This window comes from Miniopterus schreibersii, assembly GCF_964146895.1.
Source record: "Miniopterus schreibersii genome assembly, chromosome: 5".
Lineage (NCBI taxonomy): Eukaryota > Metazoa > Chordata > Mammalia > Chiroptera > Miniopteridae > Miniopterus > Miniopterus schreibersii.
The window spans coordinates 69,354,721-69,376,770 of record NC_138106.1 but is presented as its reverse complement, the minus strand read 5'-3'; the positions used below and the strand labels follow the sequence as shown (position 1 = coordinate 69,376,770).

Sequence of the window (22,050 nt, the reverse complement as noted above, 5' to 3'; positions counted from 1 at the left end):
CAAGAAAACACTTTTGAAATGTACCCAGTGGTCTAATTTAAAGACACACACACATACGCTAGATGTGGCTATTTTAACATACACAAAGATGCACCCACTGTCTCCCACACTTCTCTCCTCTCTCCCTTTCCCATTTCCCGTGTCTCAATCTCTCTCTCTGCCCCAACCCACATCTTCCCTTCAAGGGGAGCACAGGAAACCACATCTGGTTATGTGAAATGACCAAACAGAGCGAACAAAAATGGGAGACACACTCCTGCTGTTGGCCTTCCTTATGTCCCAAAATCCTAATGTGCCCCAGGTATTTGCACTAGAAGAGTAATAATATCTGCCAAATATAAGCAATGCATTTTACTATTTCTCTCTGACACTGCCTCATCTTTCTCACATTCTTCCTGTCCTTTAATCATCTCCTCCTCTTAGATTGAATCGCACCCCTTTCATGGCAATGCACAGATCTCCCCAGATGAATGCAAAGTTCTAGGATAGTCATAGGAGTCGTAACTATGAAGGAAAAGTGTTCACCTCCATATGTAGAAGTTAACCACGTAAATGAATTCAAGCCTATTGCGCTTTACTTTCATAACGCCATAAACACTACTATCTTATGCTGTGGCACCTCCCCACCAAAATTTTCTATGTATTTTAAAAAGTTTATTTCCACTTTAATTGCTGGAGCAGGGAGCAGGGAAAGAAGAGTTTAGATTTTGAAATACAAGTTAGAATAGACTTTTGAAACCTAATACATTTTTTCTTTAAAATATTTGTATTATACAAATAGAAACATTTTTCTTTAATAAGACAAAATTAATTTTATGTAAAATTCAAACATATAAACTTGCTATTCTACACAATTATAAACATTTATGTCTTTCTAAACAGTTTCACAATAGACCATTAGTTTAATTTTTGTGCAACACTCACTTGGCTAATGATTTTGCTGATCTCATGGGCATCTATTTATGATAGTTTTAACATATTTTTTGGTGAAGTCTATACTTGCCCATTTAAGGAGTGAATTTCAAAATATCTTGAATAGAAATCCCTTTCCATCTTGGAGAAAATATTTACCATAAACATAAAAATAAACAAAGAAAGAGAGACCCTTGAATTACGCTAAGTGATTTTTTTTTTTTGTTACCTTATGAATTGCTGTTAGCCATGAAGTTACTCAAAGCCAATTTTTAATTGAAAACATCTCCTAGTTGGTATATGTTGTGATCACATTAGGTTAACTTTAAATCCATTCACTTTTTAAACATAATATTATCCAATGTTTCAGTTTAATAAATTTCAAAAATAAAAATGGAATAGAAAGCTGATAGAATTAAATACAGAATGTGGTGTACATGTGAAAGTTGTAGAGGTGGTCCCCCAGGGTAAAAATTGACACTATTTTAAAATAAAAGTATCTAAAAAGTTTAGATTAAAGTTTAGGACACAGTTCTTTCTTAAGTGTGGAAGACAGCTGAAATCTGGCAAAACACTGTTCCTAGGACCAGGGGCTGTTTTAGCATCCTTTCTGTGGCAAATGTCCGTTGGACATATTTCAGTGCTATTGGCACCTGTCTTGCTAACTCTGATGGGCAACAACAAACACAATCAAGTCTTGTTACTAAGCTATCTCTGAGCCACACTAGACTGTGATGGATTCTGTTGTGTTTAATGGTGTGGTGGCATTTTGCCTTGGGGCTTTTTTATTGAACAGTGGAAAGAACAGAAGAAGGAAGCACTTGATCACTTTGTAAATGCTGCACATTGCAGGCAGGGTTTAATGACTGAATGTAGCCACTTCCAGTGTATTGAAATGCCTCTGCCTTGCCTCAAAGCATTGTACCTCTATTCAAATGGCAAAGAATAGAGTTCCTGTAAGATTGTGGAGTGCAGCTCATTTTGGGAATAAACAGTTGCTTTGACCTTGTACCGGCAAATAGACCCTGTCAGGCCTGGAATTGCAAGGCCAGGAAATCATCTGTTTAGTCAGTGCTGGTTCTGGTCATTAGTTTGTGTTTATGGCTGGAAATTGATAATATAGCCCTGTGTATATGAAGCTAAGGTCTGAATACTAAAAGGGCCCTATTTACCAACAGCTTTATTTTTTAATTTAAAGTTAGTTCAAATTGAAATCAGCCTTTTAACCCTTAATTAGGACCATGTTTTCTCTTAAAAGTCAACCACATTAGTCAACTGGAGACAAAATTCACTTTGCAATTGAAAGGCTGTCTACTTTCTTTCAACAGTAGCCACCATGGTTTACTAAGTGCATTTGTTTTCCTTTCACTATGGTAACTTTACCCATTCTCTGTATCACAGAGCTCAAACCCATCAATTACAGCTTGGAGGAAAAGTGTGCTATGTGCTTTGGGAATGAAGCCAAGTTTCTATCCTGAAGTTTTTCTACAATTATTATTCATTGTATAGGTAGTGCTCATAATACTCCCTATTTCATACTTTTCTTTTATTATTTTCCAAAGCTGTTAGTTTGTTATTTTACCCGGCTTCTGACCCATAGTATTTAGTTCCTGTTTTATTGTTACCTCTTCACAAACACAGAATCAGCAGATTCCCAAAATACTTCGAATTCATTCACTACAAATTGGTATTATTTTGGCTTCCTCCTATTATTTATATTTTTAGTGTTTCTCAATAGAAAATTAACATTTGGCAAGGGTGTTGTAGTTTTGTTCTACTGTGGCCCATCCTGGGTTTTTTCAATAAGTTTGAGGTTTGCTCAATAAATGAGCAAGCATACCTTCACTGGCTCAACACTTAAAATACAAAAACTAAAAGTTAGATTAGCAAGGATAAGGCAAATAAAACCTTACTGCAGACTAACAAATGGGAAAGCTATAGTCTCTTAAAATGTATTTTCAATACTGTGCTGGTTTTCCTTGCAAAAAAGAAAAAATGTCATCATCTTGCATTTAAAAAAAATAAAAGAATAATTACCATCGTTTTCTTTCATTCCCACAGATTCCCAAACTTCTAACATTCTAATCTACAATGTACAAGAGTATAATTAAATATAATTTTATTATGCTATTGGTTAAGATTAATGTGTAATAATAGGGAATTATTTGTTTGGCACACAATTTACTTTTTAATTAATCCAACTATGAAATGAACTTGCCCTTTGAATACCTACTGCTCTGACACTGGGAAACAAGGAAGAAGGTTCATTTCTTGTTGAAGCGTATTTCTTGTTGAAGTGTATTTCTTTTAAGTGAGAAGACCTTGTTTCTTTGACTTGTTGCCTCCATGTGGTTTTATCATTTCAATGGCTAATTATAATCCTTAAAGCAGTGATGAAAGTGAAGATCATTTGTTGTATTTTATTCTATTTAGAAAGTTCTAGTAATCTTAACAAATTTTGGTGAACAAAGTATTAACTTCTTAAAGTGTCTAGCCTGAAGGGTTTTACAGACAACTTTGTCAATACCTGCCTTTTAATAGATGAGGAAATTAAAGTCTAGAGAGGATGATTGGTTGTAATTTAATCATTCACATAAAAAATGCACCTCATCAACTGCTACATCCTGGAAAATGTGATGACCCAAGGCATACAAAATGAACAGGAATAACTCCTGTAACTATATTGCTCAGAGCCCAACCTAGGAATACATAATACCTACGAAGTAAAACTTCAGACATATTTATTTATAGGAGAGAAAGTCAGTATCCCAACCACCTCATTAACATTTGAAGACACCTGGTCAATGAATTTGGGATAACACTTATCTAGTGGAGTAGACTAGATCAAAATCTGCACTTTCCCCTTCCTAGTCCAGTGCTCTTCCTATAAGATGCTCAAAATAACCTGAAATCTTGGGATCTAAAGAAGAGAAATCAGGGAATTTCTTGGTGAAGATAACAGGAAGGGTCTTGACTGTAGAGCAAAAGTTCTTTATTTTAAAACTAGATAAATATGAATTATTATTCATTTGTTTACCCTTCTTGCCTGTTCTGTTTTCCTTGATATTCTGTAATAAGTTAATCAAGACTTCTATTGGGTAATAAAAAGACAGAAAACATAACATATTTACTTTCTACTCATTGCATGGATTTTTAAAAATTCTGAACCTTCTCATTCTCTAAGATAATACTTAAATGAGAGAAATGTGCAGATGGTTATATCGCTAGTTTTACATTCAAGGTAGAAAGGAAAAGCTTTCAAATTAAAACCATTGCTTTCACCATGATAAGCAAAGGTGAAAATAAAAATAAAAAGCACACAAGTATTTATGACCCTTAGAGGTAAAGTTTCACATTCTCCCATGATAACTTTTTGGTGTTGAAGAAGGTATAATAGATAGGTAGTTAAGCACAAGTTGATTTACTGCAAAGGAAGGAGATTATTTATTGAAGGGAAAAAATTTAAAAGTATGTATGTTATATAAAGAATTGCCCCTTAGAGGTATACTGTGTTTCCTTCTAGCATAATAATTTTATTAGTAATATAAATTATTTTGTTATATCCTTAAAATTTGTTCAACAATTTTGGTGGAGAATTTAGAGATTTTTGCTTATAGTAAGAAAGGGAAAATTTAGTTGTATGCCTCTCACATAGAGTAGGTCACTCTGTTCTTGAATGTGACAGACTCCCTCAGGCCTTCTGACTAAAAACACACATCTACCCATAACAATGTTAGACATCAAATAGAAAACCCTAGAGAAAGACTAGAAAAAATTAGCCTTTCTGAAATGGCTCCTTACTAAGAATAGATATAAAAAGACTTGGATTTATGTAATTAAATAATTTAAAAAAAAATTTTTTTTTTAATATCTTTATTGACTTCAGAGAAAGGAAGGGAGAGGGAGAAATAGAGACAGAAACATCAATGATGAGAGCGTCATTGATCGAGCCCACAACCCGGGCATGTGCCCTGACCGGAAATCGAACCCCTATCGCCTGGATCCTAGGTCAACGCTCAACCTCTGAGCCACACCCGGCCGGGCTAATTAAATGCTCAGAAACCTAAGCATATACGTTCTTTTTTACAGGCAAAAGGAAAGAAACCATTATTTGTACAGTTGATTCTGGAAAATATATGGAGTTTGTATGATGCTGTCTTTTAAATGCCGTCTTTTAAAGGTTAAATAATTTTTAGATGACTATCCTTCAATGTCATAACAACAGAACTGTTAAGAAATGGGTTTAAAGAATAATTTGCTTTTAGTAATAATTTACATAAAATTAAAATCAGAAAAATCTCTTTCTTAATCACACTGTCACTGGATGTCTTTATTATCTTGAGCATATTACTCTTTCTGCTTGTGCTTTAATTGTCCATTCTATAAAATAAGTGGATTAACATCTCATTATTTTCATGAAATGGTTGAGATTTCATTGGGATGGTATATATGAAAGCCCTTCAGAAAGAGTCTACAAAATTTAGTATATTATATACTCTAGTGTTATAGTGTTATATAGTGTTATATAGCTGGCATTCAATGAATATCTATAAATTCATGGTTAAAGCCTATCAGCAGAACGTGCAGAAGGGACCCTGTCCCTTTGTTTCACCTAACATACTGCACTACAGTGTCTACAGAAAAATGTTGAACACACAGACTGGCAGATGTAATTTCTTAGGATCTTTTTAGCTCTGCTAAGCTATGATTGTATTTAATCAGTACATTTCAACTGAATTCTCTTTGTCTTTTATGTCATTTAGAAATGCTTTCTGCTGCAAGTAAAAGAAAATTTGACCACAGTAACTTAAACAAACAAGTTTTTATTTTTCTGACATTAAAATAAATCTTGAGACAGGTGCTTGCTGGGTCAAAAAGTGCAGGGTACATATCCTCTGATTTTCTTGGCCTTTAACTTATTGTCACCTGTAAGCCATTAAGTCCATAATCAATTCTGGAATAACGTAGACAAAGTGGCTTCAGTTACATTTGGACCATCTTGTAAAGGGAGGAAAAAAAGCTATCCCCAAGACTTTCATCAGATTTCTGTTTGTATCTCTTTGGCCATAACTTTGGCCATCCATGACTGTTTGCATTGAAGCCTGAGCGCAGGAGGACTGTGTTGGATGCAATTCTGAACAATCAGGATTCTATTAACAAACAGGAAGCAGAGTTTGGATGTTGAGTATGTAACCAACTATACCCACTACATTCCTCTGCTTAACCGTTTGTTCTTTCATGTTGATCTATTTGTGTATTTAATTACCCTTCTTACAGGCCAGCTCCTGCCATCTTTTCATGATCTTTCTCAGATGAGATTCCTCTGTGTAGTCTCTTCCAACAGCTCCATCAGAATGGATCCTCGCTCCATGTGGCCTGTGTTAAATGTCTGGTGCCCATTTTTTATTGCAGGGGCCCTTTGGGGACAGATAGAATTAGGGAATTTGTATCGTTAAGGGTACCAAAAGCTCAAAGAAGAGTAGATGCTTGACAGATATTGATTGAACTGGATGTGTATGTGCCTAAGTATATTGTACTATTGTCATCCTTAAGATTACTTAGTTATAATTAAGTAAAGTCTAGTTATTATTTTAAATTAACATTCTTATCTTCAAAATTGATTAACTGATAGTATTCAAGTTCCTATCAGAAATCCTTGGCTGTAGTGTTGTAGCTAAGAAGTAACTATATGACTGTCTTGTCTTTTCTTTAAGTATCACATAGTACAGCTATTTATAATAGCAACAAAAAGTGATTGACTGTTTAAGAATACCTTTATGCTAAATGTTGTAAAAACCATAACAACCTCAAATAAAGGCACACAGATAAACTTACAAGCAAAGAAAATAACAAAGCAACTTAATCTTGAAAGACTCGGTAATGCCCCCTTGCAAATTTAAAGGCACTTCAATGATGAGCTAAATCGAAACCAGAAGTTACGTGCACCGTTTGTTTATACTTTATCTCACTTCCTCATAGGCAATATAACAGGAGATATGAACAGAACTTTCTAACCAATGCTTGCAGACAATATTAAAAAATTTATCATCCTAATCGATGTTTGGTTAGGGCAATACAATTTATTCTAGTGGTTCTCAATGTGGCACCAAAAGTTGTTCAATTTAATCTAACCTGGTCCTAGAGCAGCCATTCTTAGTCGGAACTAAAAAACAGCAAAACTGAATTAATGATGGCTATCATTTTAACTTATTCTAATGATATGTCTTGGCAGTGTATTTCCCAAGAATCTTGCTTGTAGTAGGAAGATATACTTTTATGGATATAATATCTTACTTTTCAAAATGCATTTAACGATTATAAAAGTCAAGATTTGTCCACACAGGTTTTATTTAAATGCAAAAATCCTGTTATTCATAGTATGAAATTGATATAAAAAATTCTGCAATTCAGTGTTAAAATTAATCTATAGGGCCTATTCATTATGTAAGTACTTTAAATAATCGAATTTCAGTGTAGCCCTGAAATTAAGTTTTAGAGATTCAAGAAATTACTGACTTCTAAAGATGTCTGAAGGCAACTGCAAAAATTTAGACCCCAAATCCCTTCCTCAAAGGAATGTCAAAGAACTTCTTGTTGAGCCCTGGTGAGTGTGGCTCATTTGGTTGAATGTCACTTCATGCACCAAAAGGTCACCAGTTTGATTCCTAGTCAGGGCACATACCCAGGTTGCAGGTTCAATCCCTGGTCTGGGTGCTTGCAGGAGGCAACCGATCAGTGTTTTTCTCTCACATTGATGTTTCTCTCTCTCCCTCTTCCTTCCTCTCTCTCTTCTAAAAAATGAACTTCTTATTGGGATTTTCACCGTAAATTTAGTTCTCAATGTAATTACAAAAATGGATAAAATAAAACAGTATAGCCTTTTGAGTCTTATATATGAGTAAATGAAAATAATATAATAGAGGCAGCTGAAATCCATATTTGATAATCAGGTCATTGGGCTTAAAAAAAACACCACATGTATGGCCAGAAAGAAAGATAATATAGAGTTATTTTAAAAAGCTTTAATCTAGTAACAAGTCACAGGTACATCAGTTTAAATAGAAATTGTGCCTCCCTTTGTTTGAGATATAGAAAAGGAAATATATTTATTTAGATAGAAATTGTACCTCCTTATGTATTTGAGATACAGACAAGAAAATGTATTGCACTCTTTATTCGAGGCCATTACCATGTAATTAATAAGTAATAATACAAGAATGAACTCTGTGTTTCACGTGCTCACTACAGTGCTAACTGCAGTGCAAACCGTGTACACATTGCATCATGTTTAAAAAGGGAACGGCTACATGATGACATGGCTTTACTTTATTTTCTCCACAAATATTCCAATGCCAAGGAAAGCTGTGAAAACATGAGCTGGAAATTTCATCACACTCTCGTGCCAAAATAATCTAAATCTTGTGGGTTTTTTTTTTTTTTTCTTTAACATTTGGTGCAAATTCAAATGTATATGTGGAGAAACTACACTGGGCCATGTTATTTGCTTCTGTAAATGCTGGAAGGAAAAATGAATTTCTATTCCTAGTGAATGCATGCCCTGAAATCTGTTTTACGTATTTTCATAAATGCATTTTCAAGATGATTATGGAATCTTAAAAGAGTCATTTTGTCCGTAGCTTGCCAGCCGGGTTTCTACAAGGCTTCGGATGGTAACATGAAGTGCGCTAAGTGCCCACCTCACAGTTCTACCCACCAAGATGGTTCAATGAACTGCAGGTGTGAGAATAATTACTTCCGAGCAGACAAAGACCCTCCATCCATGGCTTGTACCCGTGAGTAGTTTTGCTGCAACCCACGCCTCCATGTTTATTTTATTTTGCTTTTTTTCCCCTTCTTGTTATTGTGTTATTGTGCTTTGGTTGTTTTTTTTAAGCATTTGGCCCATTTCCTTGTGCTATCCATGTGCAAATTGAAAGCTTTCTCTGCTTCGCTCTCCATGCCTGGCTCACCGCAAATGCAACATTTATCACACAAAACGAATTAATTCATAAAGCGCTTCCTGCAGCAGGACCCCCAGAAAGAACGAAAACTCTCTGTGTCTTGTTTTAGATTTTGCATGATATTAGACAGGATAGGGGAGGTTATAAGCATGGGATTCGTGTTTTTACATTTCTATTCCCTCTTGCTACATGTTGGTCATAGGTCATAGGGAAAGAGGGCTAAGATTTATAAAACTAATATGAAAGTTTTCATAACTATTCACAAGGGCATTGAATTTAGTGGTAAATTCCTTCTCTGGACTTTCTGAATGCGTATTCAACCCTGAGTCAAATCTCCCCCACTCATAGCTCAGAGAGAAGAGTGCTCTTGAATCCATGTGTCTATAATCTCAGGGACCCTCTGAGGACAAATTAAAAGTATATAATAAAGACAAGATGGTTATTTACCTCTTTCAGTCCCATTGTAAATTATCTCTTTCCCTTGTAGTAGAAACCAGAAGTGAGGCTCATTAATCTTTGTTGAACTACTTTGCAGGACCTCCATCTGCACCAAGAAATGTTATCTCTAACATAAACGAGACCTCGGTTATCCTGGACTGGAGCTGGCCCCTGGACACAGGAGGCCGGAAGGATGTTACCTTCAACATCATATGTAAAAAATGTGGGTGGAATGTTAAGCAGTGTGAGCCATGCAGCCCACACGTCCGCTTCCTCCCTCGACAGTTTGGACTCACCAACACCACAGTGACAGTGACAGACCTCCTGGCACACACTAACTACACCTTTGAGATCGATGCCATTAACGGGGTGTCAGAGCTGAGCTCACCACCCCGACAGTTTGCTGCGGTCAGCATCACAACTAACCAGGCCGGTGAGTACATGCCCGAGGCTTCCTGCAGCTCAGAGCCAATGAACAGTTTGACGGAGGGAGCAGAGGAAAGGGTGGGAGAGCAAAGATTTGAAAGAACTTCAGGATTTTCTCTTCTATCACTTTAGATAGTTATGCTGCGTTAAATAATTCAGTTCTTCAAATAAGAATGAATCATATTTGTTAGGTGATTTTAAATTCATTTAATCCATTGCTACCCCATTTGGAACCTTTAAATAGCTAGGGCTCTGGAGATAGTACTTGTGGGTCTCCTGGGAGCATTTTCATATTTCAAAGAATTTAGACACTGAACCTTAGCTGTGACAAGGTTATGTAGGATATTTACAATTTGAAATATCTTTACCTTAGTTACAATTATATCAGACTTTTTATATAGTTATTTAGTTATTTTATGATCATCAGCAGATCTGAGTATTATAGCTTAGAAAGTTATAATTCCCTGATTAATTAAAAGTAAGAAAACCAATTTTATTCAGTAGCTACAATTTGTGTTTAAGAAATCAAAATATGAAATTTGTGGAGAAGCATAGTGAAAAGGGAGGTTTTGGTGGAGAAAATTTAGAAGCACTGATCTAAAAAATTTTTTTCTTAAGGTAAATTGTTAGGTGATTTCATCAACTATATGTTCCACTGACAATCTTTTCCTATTTAAAAAGAAAAGGCTACATTAACAGGCTGTAAGCAAAGGCTCTTTGATACGGAATGGAAAAAGGAAACAGCAAACAAACTTCTCACCTTTCTTTATCTTACATCCACATTTCTCTTTACTGTTAGTACATCTCGTTCTTTAAATCATTCATTAAATTTTCTAGGTGTTTTCTAGTTCTCTGATAATTCTTGTGGTATTTTTTGTTTTTTTTTAACAATGTGGTGATCAAAATTATTTATGGGATTTTAGTTGTGATTCTCTCCAACAGAAAGAAGTGTTATGCTTTACAGGGTATACAGATTCACACCGATGATAATCCTTTGAGATAAGACAATCGTCTCTCCAATGTTGAAAACTGTGATGAACGAATAATAAGCAGTTTTGTTTGGGAACAAAAAAAGCTTGTGAGAAATTAAAGTGAGAGATATTTATGTGCAAATTGTTGCTACAAGACATCATAATTAAGAATGCATTCCAAACAGTTCAGTGCAGAGATACTATTGTATCCTTTATGCACAAAAAAACATTGGAGCCAAAAGGGGGGGAAAGGAAGAGACAGAATGTACCTTGAAATGCAGAACTAGAGATTCTTGAATCACCTCCCAGTTGGGTTAACCTCTGAGCTGGAAGTCAGGATCGAGCATAAACTCTGCTTCTTCTCTGCATTTGGTTAAAATTTTGGAAGGCCTTCTGCCCTATAGTGGGGCTTGTCCGTTGTTCTGGGGATATGTAAACGAGATGCCTTAGGAAGAGGCAAAGGAGATGACTAAGTTCACCTTCAGCTGGAAGAGGTGGAGAGCAGACAAATAACTAGCCGGAAGAGCTCATCACTTCCATTTCTCTCACTTGGCTGGCTCACTAAGGTTCAACTACAAAGAGCAAACAATGAATAGGTGTCATCTAGGGCTAATACACAGCAAGTCAGCACCACTAGGACTCCTCTGCTTGTTAAAATGCTGTACTGCTTCTACACTGGTTAGAAGTGGTTCTGACTACTTCTGCCAGTTAGTATAGAAATGCATCTGTTCCGGTTAATTCCTTCCACACCCTGAGTAGCCTCCTAAATCTAGTATCTCAGGTTTACCGCATCCCCCTCCCATAATCCAGCAACCAAAAGTATAAATCCTGGTATAAGAGGGATTTCTAGATCCCTTTGTTGGAACTCCTCCCTCTTGAGGGGTCTATGTCCCTGAAATTCTAGTGGATAGATACTTTGATTATGACCCCTGACATCATCAAATGTATCTCTTTCTGATTCCAAACCCCTGTACTTTTCTTCTACTCTCTCTGTTGATGAAAATCAATCGTACACTATTCGTGGTCCCACGATGATAAACTAACTTTATTTGTGGATAAGACATGACTTTTAAACAAAGTGCACTGATTTATTATTTTAATCTTGCTTCCTGAATCTGTAATTTCTCCCATTTGAAGCTAGATCCCAGACCAACAAACACAAGTTTTGCTTTGCTTCAGTTAACGATATTTAAACTTTGAAACTAATAATATTTAAAAATTTGTAACTTAAGCTCATCTTCCATGAAAGGCAAAGAAAAAGAGTAATGCTATTGCTATGTATCACATGATTATAGCTTCTCATATTCAATGAGCACAGGAATTTTAAGAAATCATAATTATGTGGCAAAGGGCTTTCTCAAATCTTATATTTCATGCTGATTTATTACCTTGTTTAAAATGGGAGCATCAATCTGTGTTATAATTATCTCCTAAGTCAAATAGAAACATATAAAAACAAGCAAGAACTCCTTATATTCTACCTCATCATTGGCTTCCGGCTTTCTGACAATGCATTTATCTAGAAACGAATACTTCCAGATATATTCAATAAATGAATATAGGTAAAGTGGTAACCAAGGGCAGGCCAAGACACTAAAAATAAATGGGGTTGATGCTTTGGCCCTCCCAGTTACAAATCACAGGGCAAGACAGGGCTTCAACAGGGATGATGTCAGTTATTCTCCCTAAATCCACTCTCATTTCTTTTTAAATCACAAATTTATATAGAATATGCACCAGTAGACATTTTATATATTTATTTCACGGTGTATGTATTTTTTTGTGTGCCTGGGAAGGTAGAGATCTTTGTTCCATCTTCAAATCCCCACAGTTAAGATACATACACAGAATTAGAAGCGATGCATTTCTCCAGAGAATGTTTCTTTGCTTTATTTTTGTTCTTGTGAAGGTTAATGGACCCATGTAACTTGAAAAATGAGCTCCACACCACCAGACAGAGAGGCTGTGACAGATATGATGCCACGATGTTTAAATTCCTCTTGGTCTATCTTTGACGTGGACATAAAGGGGAAATGTGAATGTGTCCATTTTAATATAGTTTGTGAGATTGAACTTGTTGATATTTCTCTTGATTATATTGTAAAAGCCATGTGATGACCACCTGATAAGGCACCTTCTAAATTGTAGTGGATTCTGTTGTAAATTCCCATGTTAGTTCTCAGCTCTCTACGTTTTTACAGAGCTTGTCAGTGAGATAAAAAACATGGCCTCTACATAAAAATGGTCTTCGTGAATCCATCAGTCAAACACCTATAGAAAGAATTGCAGATTGCAAAACACAAATCTGTAAAGTTATAAGTTGGTGTGAGTTGCTACTTCTTGTTTTCTTCCTTGAATGAGTATATTTTCCTTTCAGTTCCTAAAACAATCATTCTAGAACATTAGTGGAATAGATATATTTGTTTATTCTCACCTCCATCATAAAATCTGCTCCGCCCCCCACTATCTTAAAGTATATAATGATCTCAGATTAGAATAGGTGCCACTCACAGATAATTTCTGGATATTCCATTTTGAGGCCCACCCCCACTCCATGCCATAGCTGAAGAAACTGAGATTGGAGAAGCTTTTTCAACATTCCATCATGACATCAAACTTCCAATTAAGCCTCCCAACTCCAATGTATCTCAACTTCTGTTCTTCTGTTGTTTCTGCCACCCTGTGATTCGTGCACATGGCTGCAGAAATAAATGCTGCCTCTGAGACAGACAGGAGCTTTGCTGGGAAATCTACTATAACTTATACCATCCATAATAAAGCTGTTCCTAGCTCTTCAGTAATACATCACAGGGTTTCCTAGGAGTACAAGGAGATCTTCCTTATCTCCCCCACTCTTCCCAAACCCAATCTCATTGTTTACCCCCTCATTCTCCACAGATGATTCTTCCTCTGTGACACTGAGATTTATAATGAGAAATAGATATTTGGTCTTGGTCCCAATTTATGGCACAGAGCTCTAAAACCCTTGGCATTCCCTAAGTGATAAGAGTAATAAAGGTGTATTTTGTTATTCATAACAATCTCTTTCAACCACACCTGAATTTATGTTAGTGAAGTGACTTATAGAAAACCCCTAAGAATAGAGGCTGGTTACCAGGGGAACCAAACCCTGTGACTAGAGATTTGGAACTTTCAGTCCCCCTACCTCCCACCCACTCAGGGCAGGGGAGAGGGCTGAAGACAGAGTTCAAGCACCCATGACCAATGATTTAATCAATCATGCATATGTAATGAAGCCTTCTGAAAAGCCCAAAGGAGGGCATTCAGAGATCTTCCGGTTGGTAAACGCACACAGATGCTGGTGGTGACAGGCCTAGAGGAAGCATGGAACCTCTGTGCCTCTTGGCCCATACTTTGCCTGATGCATTTCCTCCATCTGATTCTTCCCCATCTGTATTATTTTATAATGAAGTGATGATTTAGTAAGTCAAATGTTTTTCTGAGTTCTGCAAACTGCCCTAGCACATTAATTGAACGCTAGGAGGAGGTTATGGAAATCTTTTTTTTCAATAGGCGGTGAGTGAGAAGCACAGATAACAACCTGGACTTGAGATTGGCATCTGAAGGGGGTTCTGGTTGGACTGCACCCTTAACCTGTCAGATCTCATGCTCACTCCAGGTAGACAGTCAGGACTGATTGAGTTGTAGTTGTTGGACACCAGCTGGTGTTGCAGAATTGCGTGGTGACCGGAAGTGAAGTGCTCTGTGGGTATTGAGAGGAGTGTGTTTTCCCTCCTACACTGAAATTTGTATCCTAACTTATTAAAACCATAAAGTTTAAGAGGGAAAAAAATATGCTACTCTCTCCCCATTTTGTTCCCTCATTCATAATGCGGTTTGGTTTCTGCACTCACTGGACAACAAGGCCCCTTCTGACAACAGTAGGAAATGGGGTCAATAAATATCATTCTTAGTATAGGAACGCCTGGATTATAATGAAATAAATGACAGCCTTGATTTAAATGAGTATTAATGTTATCTGCAATTATTATTTTCAAGTCTAAAATGCTATTTTAAAATTTTTGAGTCATAAATTCAACCCAAAATATGTTTGAGGAATTTTTCCTACCCAGATTCTTGACATAGAACTACCATCAGTCTTTGAACTATTTTGCCTTGGAGTCCTGTAGTCAAATAAACAAATTTGGCCAGAGACCTAGGTAAATGCCACTGTATTTATCTCAATTTACATTAGTTTAAAGAGGTTTCCTTCATTTTCTGACTCCCAGAATCAGTCCAGTATTACCTTTTTCAACATCTCCCTGAACTTTCAATTTTTGCTACAGGCAAGTACATTCCATATTATATATATATAATATACTAGTTATATTTAAGCCTAGTTTTTCCTCTCTGAAGGTTATTCTGACTCTGATACTTCCCCGCAGTGGCTGGACCTTTCCCTCCTTTTTCAATCTACCCTATTGGAATTCTGAATGTATGTGTGTAATTTATACCAGAAAATTTGATTTGTTCACATGCATGAAAATGTTGCAAAATGTTACAAAAACAGTACCAGTTTACGCATTGTACCTTCACCCAGAAATCTTCAAAGTTAATATTTTACTACATTTACTTTATCATCACCTCCCTCGTCTTCTTCTCTATCTAGATGGTATTTATTTATTAACCACTGATGGTAAATGGCGGATATTATACCACTTTCTCTGAAATATTGCAGTGTGAATTTCTGAAAAGCATTGACACTCTTTTATATAATCTAAATACATTTAGCAAAATCAGGACATTAACGTTGTTCCATACTATGATTTCATCTGCTTATATTAGTCAACTTTTGTTAATTATTCACCTAATGTCCCTTTAGCAAAAACAAATTGATGTTCTGTTTACCTTCATATTCTATCTGTAATATCATTCTTATCTATAATAATGAATAAATATATTATTATTTGCAAATTAAGTCAGATACAAAAATATGAAGGGAAAGAGAACCAACTCTTATTGCTAAGAATTTCTAAGGTGTTGATTTTACTCCAGGAATTTCACAGTTGCCACCCCATTTGAAAATAACCAGTAGATAAGTTATTTAAAACCAAAAGAATTCAACTTAGTTTTATTTAGATTTTCTATTGAAGGACCATTAATTTACTCAAAGAAGGCTATCATCGTAGAGACTATATGATGTAATGAAGACTTTCCTTCCTCAACTGTAGGCAGAATGGCTTCCATCAAGCACTGAATTTGATGATGGAAGTCAAATACCCCTCCCCTTTTTTATGATCACAAATTGCTATCCATCTTGCAAAAGATTTGAACTAGACAATCATAATTTTTTCTATTTTGTTTAGGTTTTGTGCTCCTGGGACTACAATTCCAAACTTCAGTACTAGTATAAGTTTTATTAATCAATTAATTTGGGGGCATTTAAGTACAAATATCAACTTACATTTTTAAGTAATTTTAAAAGGTGTGTTTTTTTACTTATAATTTTTGTGGCCTATTATTTCACAGAACAAAGTAACAGCATCCATTAGTAGAAAAAGAAATAGAAATCTTTAACAAGTCTTGAATAAACAGTATACTTTTAAAAATAAATCCTAAACTATCAGAACTCTTTGGTTAGGTTTAAAACTCACTGTGTGTTTTGTTTTGGTTTTTTTTACATTGCAAAAGCAGATGTTTCTAAATAGTTTTATCCTTGATTTTGAAATATACCTCTTCTATCTAACTTGTTGTATTGGGGTTTAGAAATAGCATATATAGATATGACAGAGGAATACCTCATGTCAAAGACAATGAGGCAATTTTGAGCATTTCTGAGAAAGGAAACATTTAAAAATAAGGGTAGAAAAGGTGTGAAGCTGGACCTGCTACTAAACTATGGACACATATAGGCATAGTCTTTATAGAAATGCATGCAGCCATGTAATTTATGTTCCCTGGAAGTAAAGCAGACATCAGAAGAATATACATGATTCTTCCTCAGAATGTGAAGGGAGGTGTTTTGTAGCATCAGTGTAGCAAATCAGAATGTTAACTCATAGTGAAAATCAACTCTGAAATAGTAGAGATAATATTCTAGTAATGTACGCAGATGAATCTCCCCTTCTTTTACTTTTGTGATTAATAAACTCTAAGAATTAAAGTCTTAACACTTTATTTCTCTCAACAAGCAAGTTGAGGTCTGAATCAGGATCAGAGGTTACAAGTGGATTTATACACAATGATTTTCCTGGTGCATTTTTCTTGCGTGGTAATTTAGCTTCTTCCTTCTTGGCCTGTAATCGAGGCAGACACCTGTGCACCTGGGAATACCCCTCTGCAGCGATGTCGCGGTGTGCCCGCAGCATCCCACCTCACTTAGCGCGTTAACGATGCCTTTCAGCCAGCACACTGTGGTGGAGGCAGAGCACACAGTATGAGCAATACGCTGAACAAAGCAGGACCGCATACTGTCCTGGCAGTTACTCAGAACCCTTACATGAGCTTAAAGCCGCAGCCACGGGGAAAACCAGCAAATGGAGACAGTTTGGGTGCTTCCAGGACCCACTGAATGCTCACCCCAGCTTCATTTCTCACCCTTAATCCACTATAATTAGAGGAGCAGACACGTGCCTGAAGGGTTCTGGTTACTGTTTTCCTACTGGCTTCTCCTCAAGCGTGCCCATGAGATCAGGAATATCAACGACCAGCCAGGGCAGGAAGTGTGGTGTTAACTAAAGCACCTAGTTATTAAGAAAGGAACATTTAATGCTAACTTGTGCCATCTTCACTGCATCTTTTTTTTCTTTTTAATCCTCACCTGAGGATACTTTTTCCATTGATTTTCAGAGAGAGTGGGAGAGAAAGAGAGAGAGAGAGAGAGAGAGAGAGAGAGACATTGATGTGAGAGGCTCATTAATTGGTTGTCTCCCACAAGGGCTGGGGATCAAGTCTGCAACCAAGGTATGTGCCCTTGGCCAGAACTGAACCGGGGACTCTTCAGTCTGAGGGCAGGTGCTCTAACCAATGAGCAAACCAGCCAGGGCTACTGCACCTTTCCAATAGCAAAAAAAACCTTATTCAACAGGAATATTTCTTATTCTTATTTCCCCCCAAACAAAACATTTTTAGTGTCAAAGACAGTAAAGATAATGACTTACCTTTATCTATATAATTTTTTTAAAAATGTGTTCCACTCTTCTAGAGTTAAGTTAAATACAAGTCCTTAGAGAATAATTGCAATATGTACAAGTAATTGAGAAATTGAACAAATCAGATATTTTGACAGAAAAGATGCTCTGTCCTCAAAAACAAAAATCTTACTACCAGAGGACAAACTCTTTTATAATAAATTGTTTATTATATTTCAGCATCTCCAAATGTATTATCTCAGTGTTAATAGCTGTGTTATACCCAGCATTCTGACTTCCTGGTTTTATAAATATAACACCATGCCTAAATTGAAAAAGGGAACCCTTTCCTTAAGGGATTTTATTGTCATCTGCCATAAAATTGTTACAATAATATTCAAATTAAAAGAACTGTAAGGTATAACACCCTGGCTTGCAGGAATCCTGAAATTCTGTAACATTCACACCAAGCCAAAGGATGTGAAAGCCAAAAGATGGGAAGCTCACATTTCTACCCTGCTTCATTGGTGATAGTTGCTGACCTAACTCCTCTAAATAGTGCTAGCACTGAACTCAAGTCCATTACATTATTACCTCATTTAATCCTTACAGCAACTTTAAACAACTGTAAGTGGTTAATTCTCTTGTCCATGATTACATAACTCCAAAATCCCTGCTCTTTACTGGTAGAATATTATTTTTTCTTATAACTCAGGAAGGAGAGGCTTTACACAAAATATAAAGACTTAATAAAGAAATATATAAAGATGGTCATCATATAATTGTAAGATATGGGCTACCTAAAACACAGATTACATGATTCTTTTTTCAAAATCAAAATTTCACTTGATTTGAGCAGTGTTCCTATGTACTTGAAATCTGAGTTGTTTTATTAGGAAGTTATTTATCCAAATCTTTTTTGCAAAAGCCAAATAATGAAAGCCCTAAACTTCTAAAGTTGCTTTGAAAGGTTGCACTTAATCAAAAGCGCTTATCTCTGCAATTTATTATCATCCAGAAATTGCTTCTTATTGGTTTTCATTTTCATTCTAATAGCAAAGAAAATAATTATAATGAACCAACAGAAAGGAAATCTGTCTCTAGTCACAACTTTGTCTAAGAAATAGTTTTAAAGGGGAGGCTATGTGCTTAAGTCAGAAGTGCTGGAATGTGTGTCAAAGAGGGAAAAAGAGGTGTAAAAAGTCCAGTTGCAAATCCAGGTGTTGTCACTTAATATTTGTGACTTTTTTTTTAATTTTTATATTTGGTTTGCTTATGCATTCATTCCCAATTTTTGTGGAAAAAATGAATTTAAGGCAGTTATTAGACTAAATTTACTGGGTTGTTTGTATCTTCTTTGAAATAGAAATAATAATAATGAATATTCACAGATTGTTGTGAAAACTAAATAGAATGAGAGAGAGCTGATGTGGCTGAGGAAGAGCTTAAATAAGTTATTATAGCCTGTTTCTAGCATAATCATGCTGATCTTGCTCTACTTAAGGGAAATAGACACTCCTTTTTAAAAATAAAATAAATATTGAAACTTGAGTTCAAGCTCTGAAAACCCTACTTTGATGTGATCCAATTGGTTCAAGCCCCAATTTTTCATAATTCACATATGTGATCTGTAACAACTTTTAATGTAATAATCCATTTTTGCTTTGCTCATGACTCACATATATGTATGTGTATGTATGGGCTCTGTGCCCATACTCAGGTGCCCATAAGAAGGTCTAATGAAAATGTCTATTGGGCAGTTGGAGATATTGGTCCATAACTCTGAAACTTGGGTTAGGACAAGACCCAAAGGCATCCATAAAGTAAGGGATTGGTAAGAATAAGAAAGGTATAGTCAAGAAAACATGTCTATAAAAATTAAGGAAAAGAAATAGAGATATAGGAAGAGATCAGGTGGCAAAAGCATATGTTTAACAATTATTCTGGATAAAGAGTTAAAATAATAAATGTTTGCTGGGGACCATGTTGTGACATAAAACAAGGATTTTACAATTACTTAGTAGTTGACTGCCTTTTACTTTTAATCACTAGAATATTAGTAATTTTAAGTATATTTTAGTAAGTTCACCATATTTACAAAAGGAGAAAATTCTAAATGCCCCCATAATAATTACTACAGACATATTAAAGAAAAATTTTGCATCTCATGTTCTTTTGTTTGTTTTGTTCATGTTATTTGAATATAGTTTTTGGGCAGAGTTTGTTCATCTTTGTCTATCTATGGAGGATAATTGTGTATATTCTCTAAGTGGGAATATATGTCACAGTTATTCATGCAGATTCCACCAAAGCAAAAGAAAAAGATTCTCTACTTCTCTTTTACTGAGTAAAGCTTGTTTTATTTTCCTTCTATTAAAATGATTTCAAAAAGTCTTTCTATAATTGACATCTGAAACAACATAGTTCTTTCTCTATATGAATTGTCATAGTAGAAGAATTTGGTTTAATTTGAAATCTTTTTACCTGAAAAGTTTAAAAAATGAATCTCATTAATCTTACATAAGATAGGTTTCCATTCTAACTACTTTCATAAATTCTTATTATAGTAGAAAGAAGATACATGTCCTTAGTAAAGTCCTAATATAAAATAGCTAGATAAAGAACTAGGTTTTACAGCAATTTATTACTTAGGTGTGTATGTGTATCTGTGTTTGTATGTTATGTGTATTAATGCATGCATATATCAAGAAAAATACAGTATAAAGTTCTAGAAAGAGTAAAGTTCAAGGAAGTGCATGAAGTCTAACAGGCCTGAGATAATAAAGTCTCTTTTTTACCTTGGATATTTTAAATCGTAACTATCATCTCTATGTAGTAAAGGTTCTACACTGAGATGTGATGAAGAACAAATGCAAATATAAGCATTATAGTCCTTGCTACTTATAAGTGATCAATACTTGGTAGTTAATATCTTTAATAAACATTTGGAATCTTTAGCAGCAAACATACACTTGAAGATCAAATTAACTTTTAGATGACCCTGGTTTTCTTTGGCAATAAATATCACACTTGATTAATTGCATTTTTCTGTTCCCTAAGCATTGACCGAGCACTTAGTTGAGCCAGGTACTATGCTGGATGCACTTGGATAAAATGATGATAAGATTAAGTTGTAGCTATTCTCTTCAAGGAGAATAGCTTTCAGTGTAGTAGGAGATCTTAAAGGTTTTAGGAAACCAGCATGAAATTGATTGGTTTGGCCAAGAAGAGGGAGGCAAGGCCAGCTGCCAAGGGACTTCAGCAAGCAACAGCCACCCAAGGAAACAGATTTATCTTGAATGCACAGATAATGCCAAAGTAGGTATAACAGTTTAATCTGTTTGGGGTTTTTTTCTTTACTAAAGCAAAGATTTTTATAATTATCTTTTCGTGTGATTTTTGGGGATGTAATGCTAAAAATTAGTCCACTATCCCAAAGATTTTCACTAAGCAGCAGAGGAAAAGAAATAAAACACTTTAAATTGTATACAGATTAAATGATAGTGGCATGTGTAGTTTATGGCCTCTCAAGTGAATGTGCCTGTTTTGTATAAAGCACTTAGTCAAAAATGGGAACTTATAATAATGGGATGAGACCAAATATTTATAGCTGTCTAGTGAAACTTCCCACATTGGCCTTGCTTTTTTATTCACCTATTTGTCCATTCACTCACTTATTGATGAGTCAAGTTTTTCTGTTATTAGTATGTTATGGAGCTTTCTAGTTACTACAAGATACAAATTTATAAGCAGTTACTATATAAAGTATTTAAAACTACAATGCCCTAAAATATAATTGATAGTAATCTTCATAAAAGTAACTCTAGCTCAGTAATTAAGAAAATGTCACAATTTTAGAAATGCTCAAAATAATCAGTATTAACATGAATTATGATTGTTTTGAAGGTGTACGGCCATAATTTTGCACTAGAGAGAGAGCGCTATGCTATTTGTCTGCTTATATTTGTTAAGACATCCATGTTTACAAATATTGCCTGTTTATGAAAGTTAAAAGATATTACTCAATCTCTTTATTAAAAGTAAAAAAACTATTGAAATGAATTTCAAAATAAGAAGTCTATCAGCGGAATTAGATATAAAGGAATAATTCACTGGTCTTTGTTCAGGTCGATCTGCATATACACTTTGTCAGGATATAATAGTTTGTCTTCTTGGGAAATACTTAAGAAGATTCTATAATTTAAATGCAATTCACTTGTAATACTGGTATTTATAGGACTATTTGCTATA

At 35.3% G+C, this 22,050-nt stretch overlaps 1 protein-coding gene across 2 annotated transcripts in view; it reads left to right on the top strand.

Annotated features, from left to right (window-relative positions):
• EPHA3 (EPH receptor A3) overlaps positions 1-22,050 on the top strand; it is a 319,756-nt gene that overhangs the window by 194,348 nt on the left and 103,358 nt on the right. For both annotated transcript variants that reach the window (XM_081137897.1, XM_081137896.1), the window contains exons 4-5: positions 8,550-8,705; positions 9,409-9,744. In XM_081137897.1, the coding sequence (XP_080994023.1) occupies positions 8,550-8,705; positions 9,409-9,744 (492 nt within the window). The remainder of the gene's footprint in view (positions 1-8,549; positions 8,706-9,408; positions 9,745-22,050) is intronic.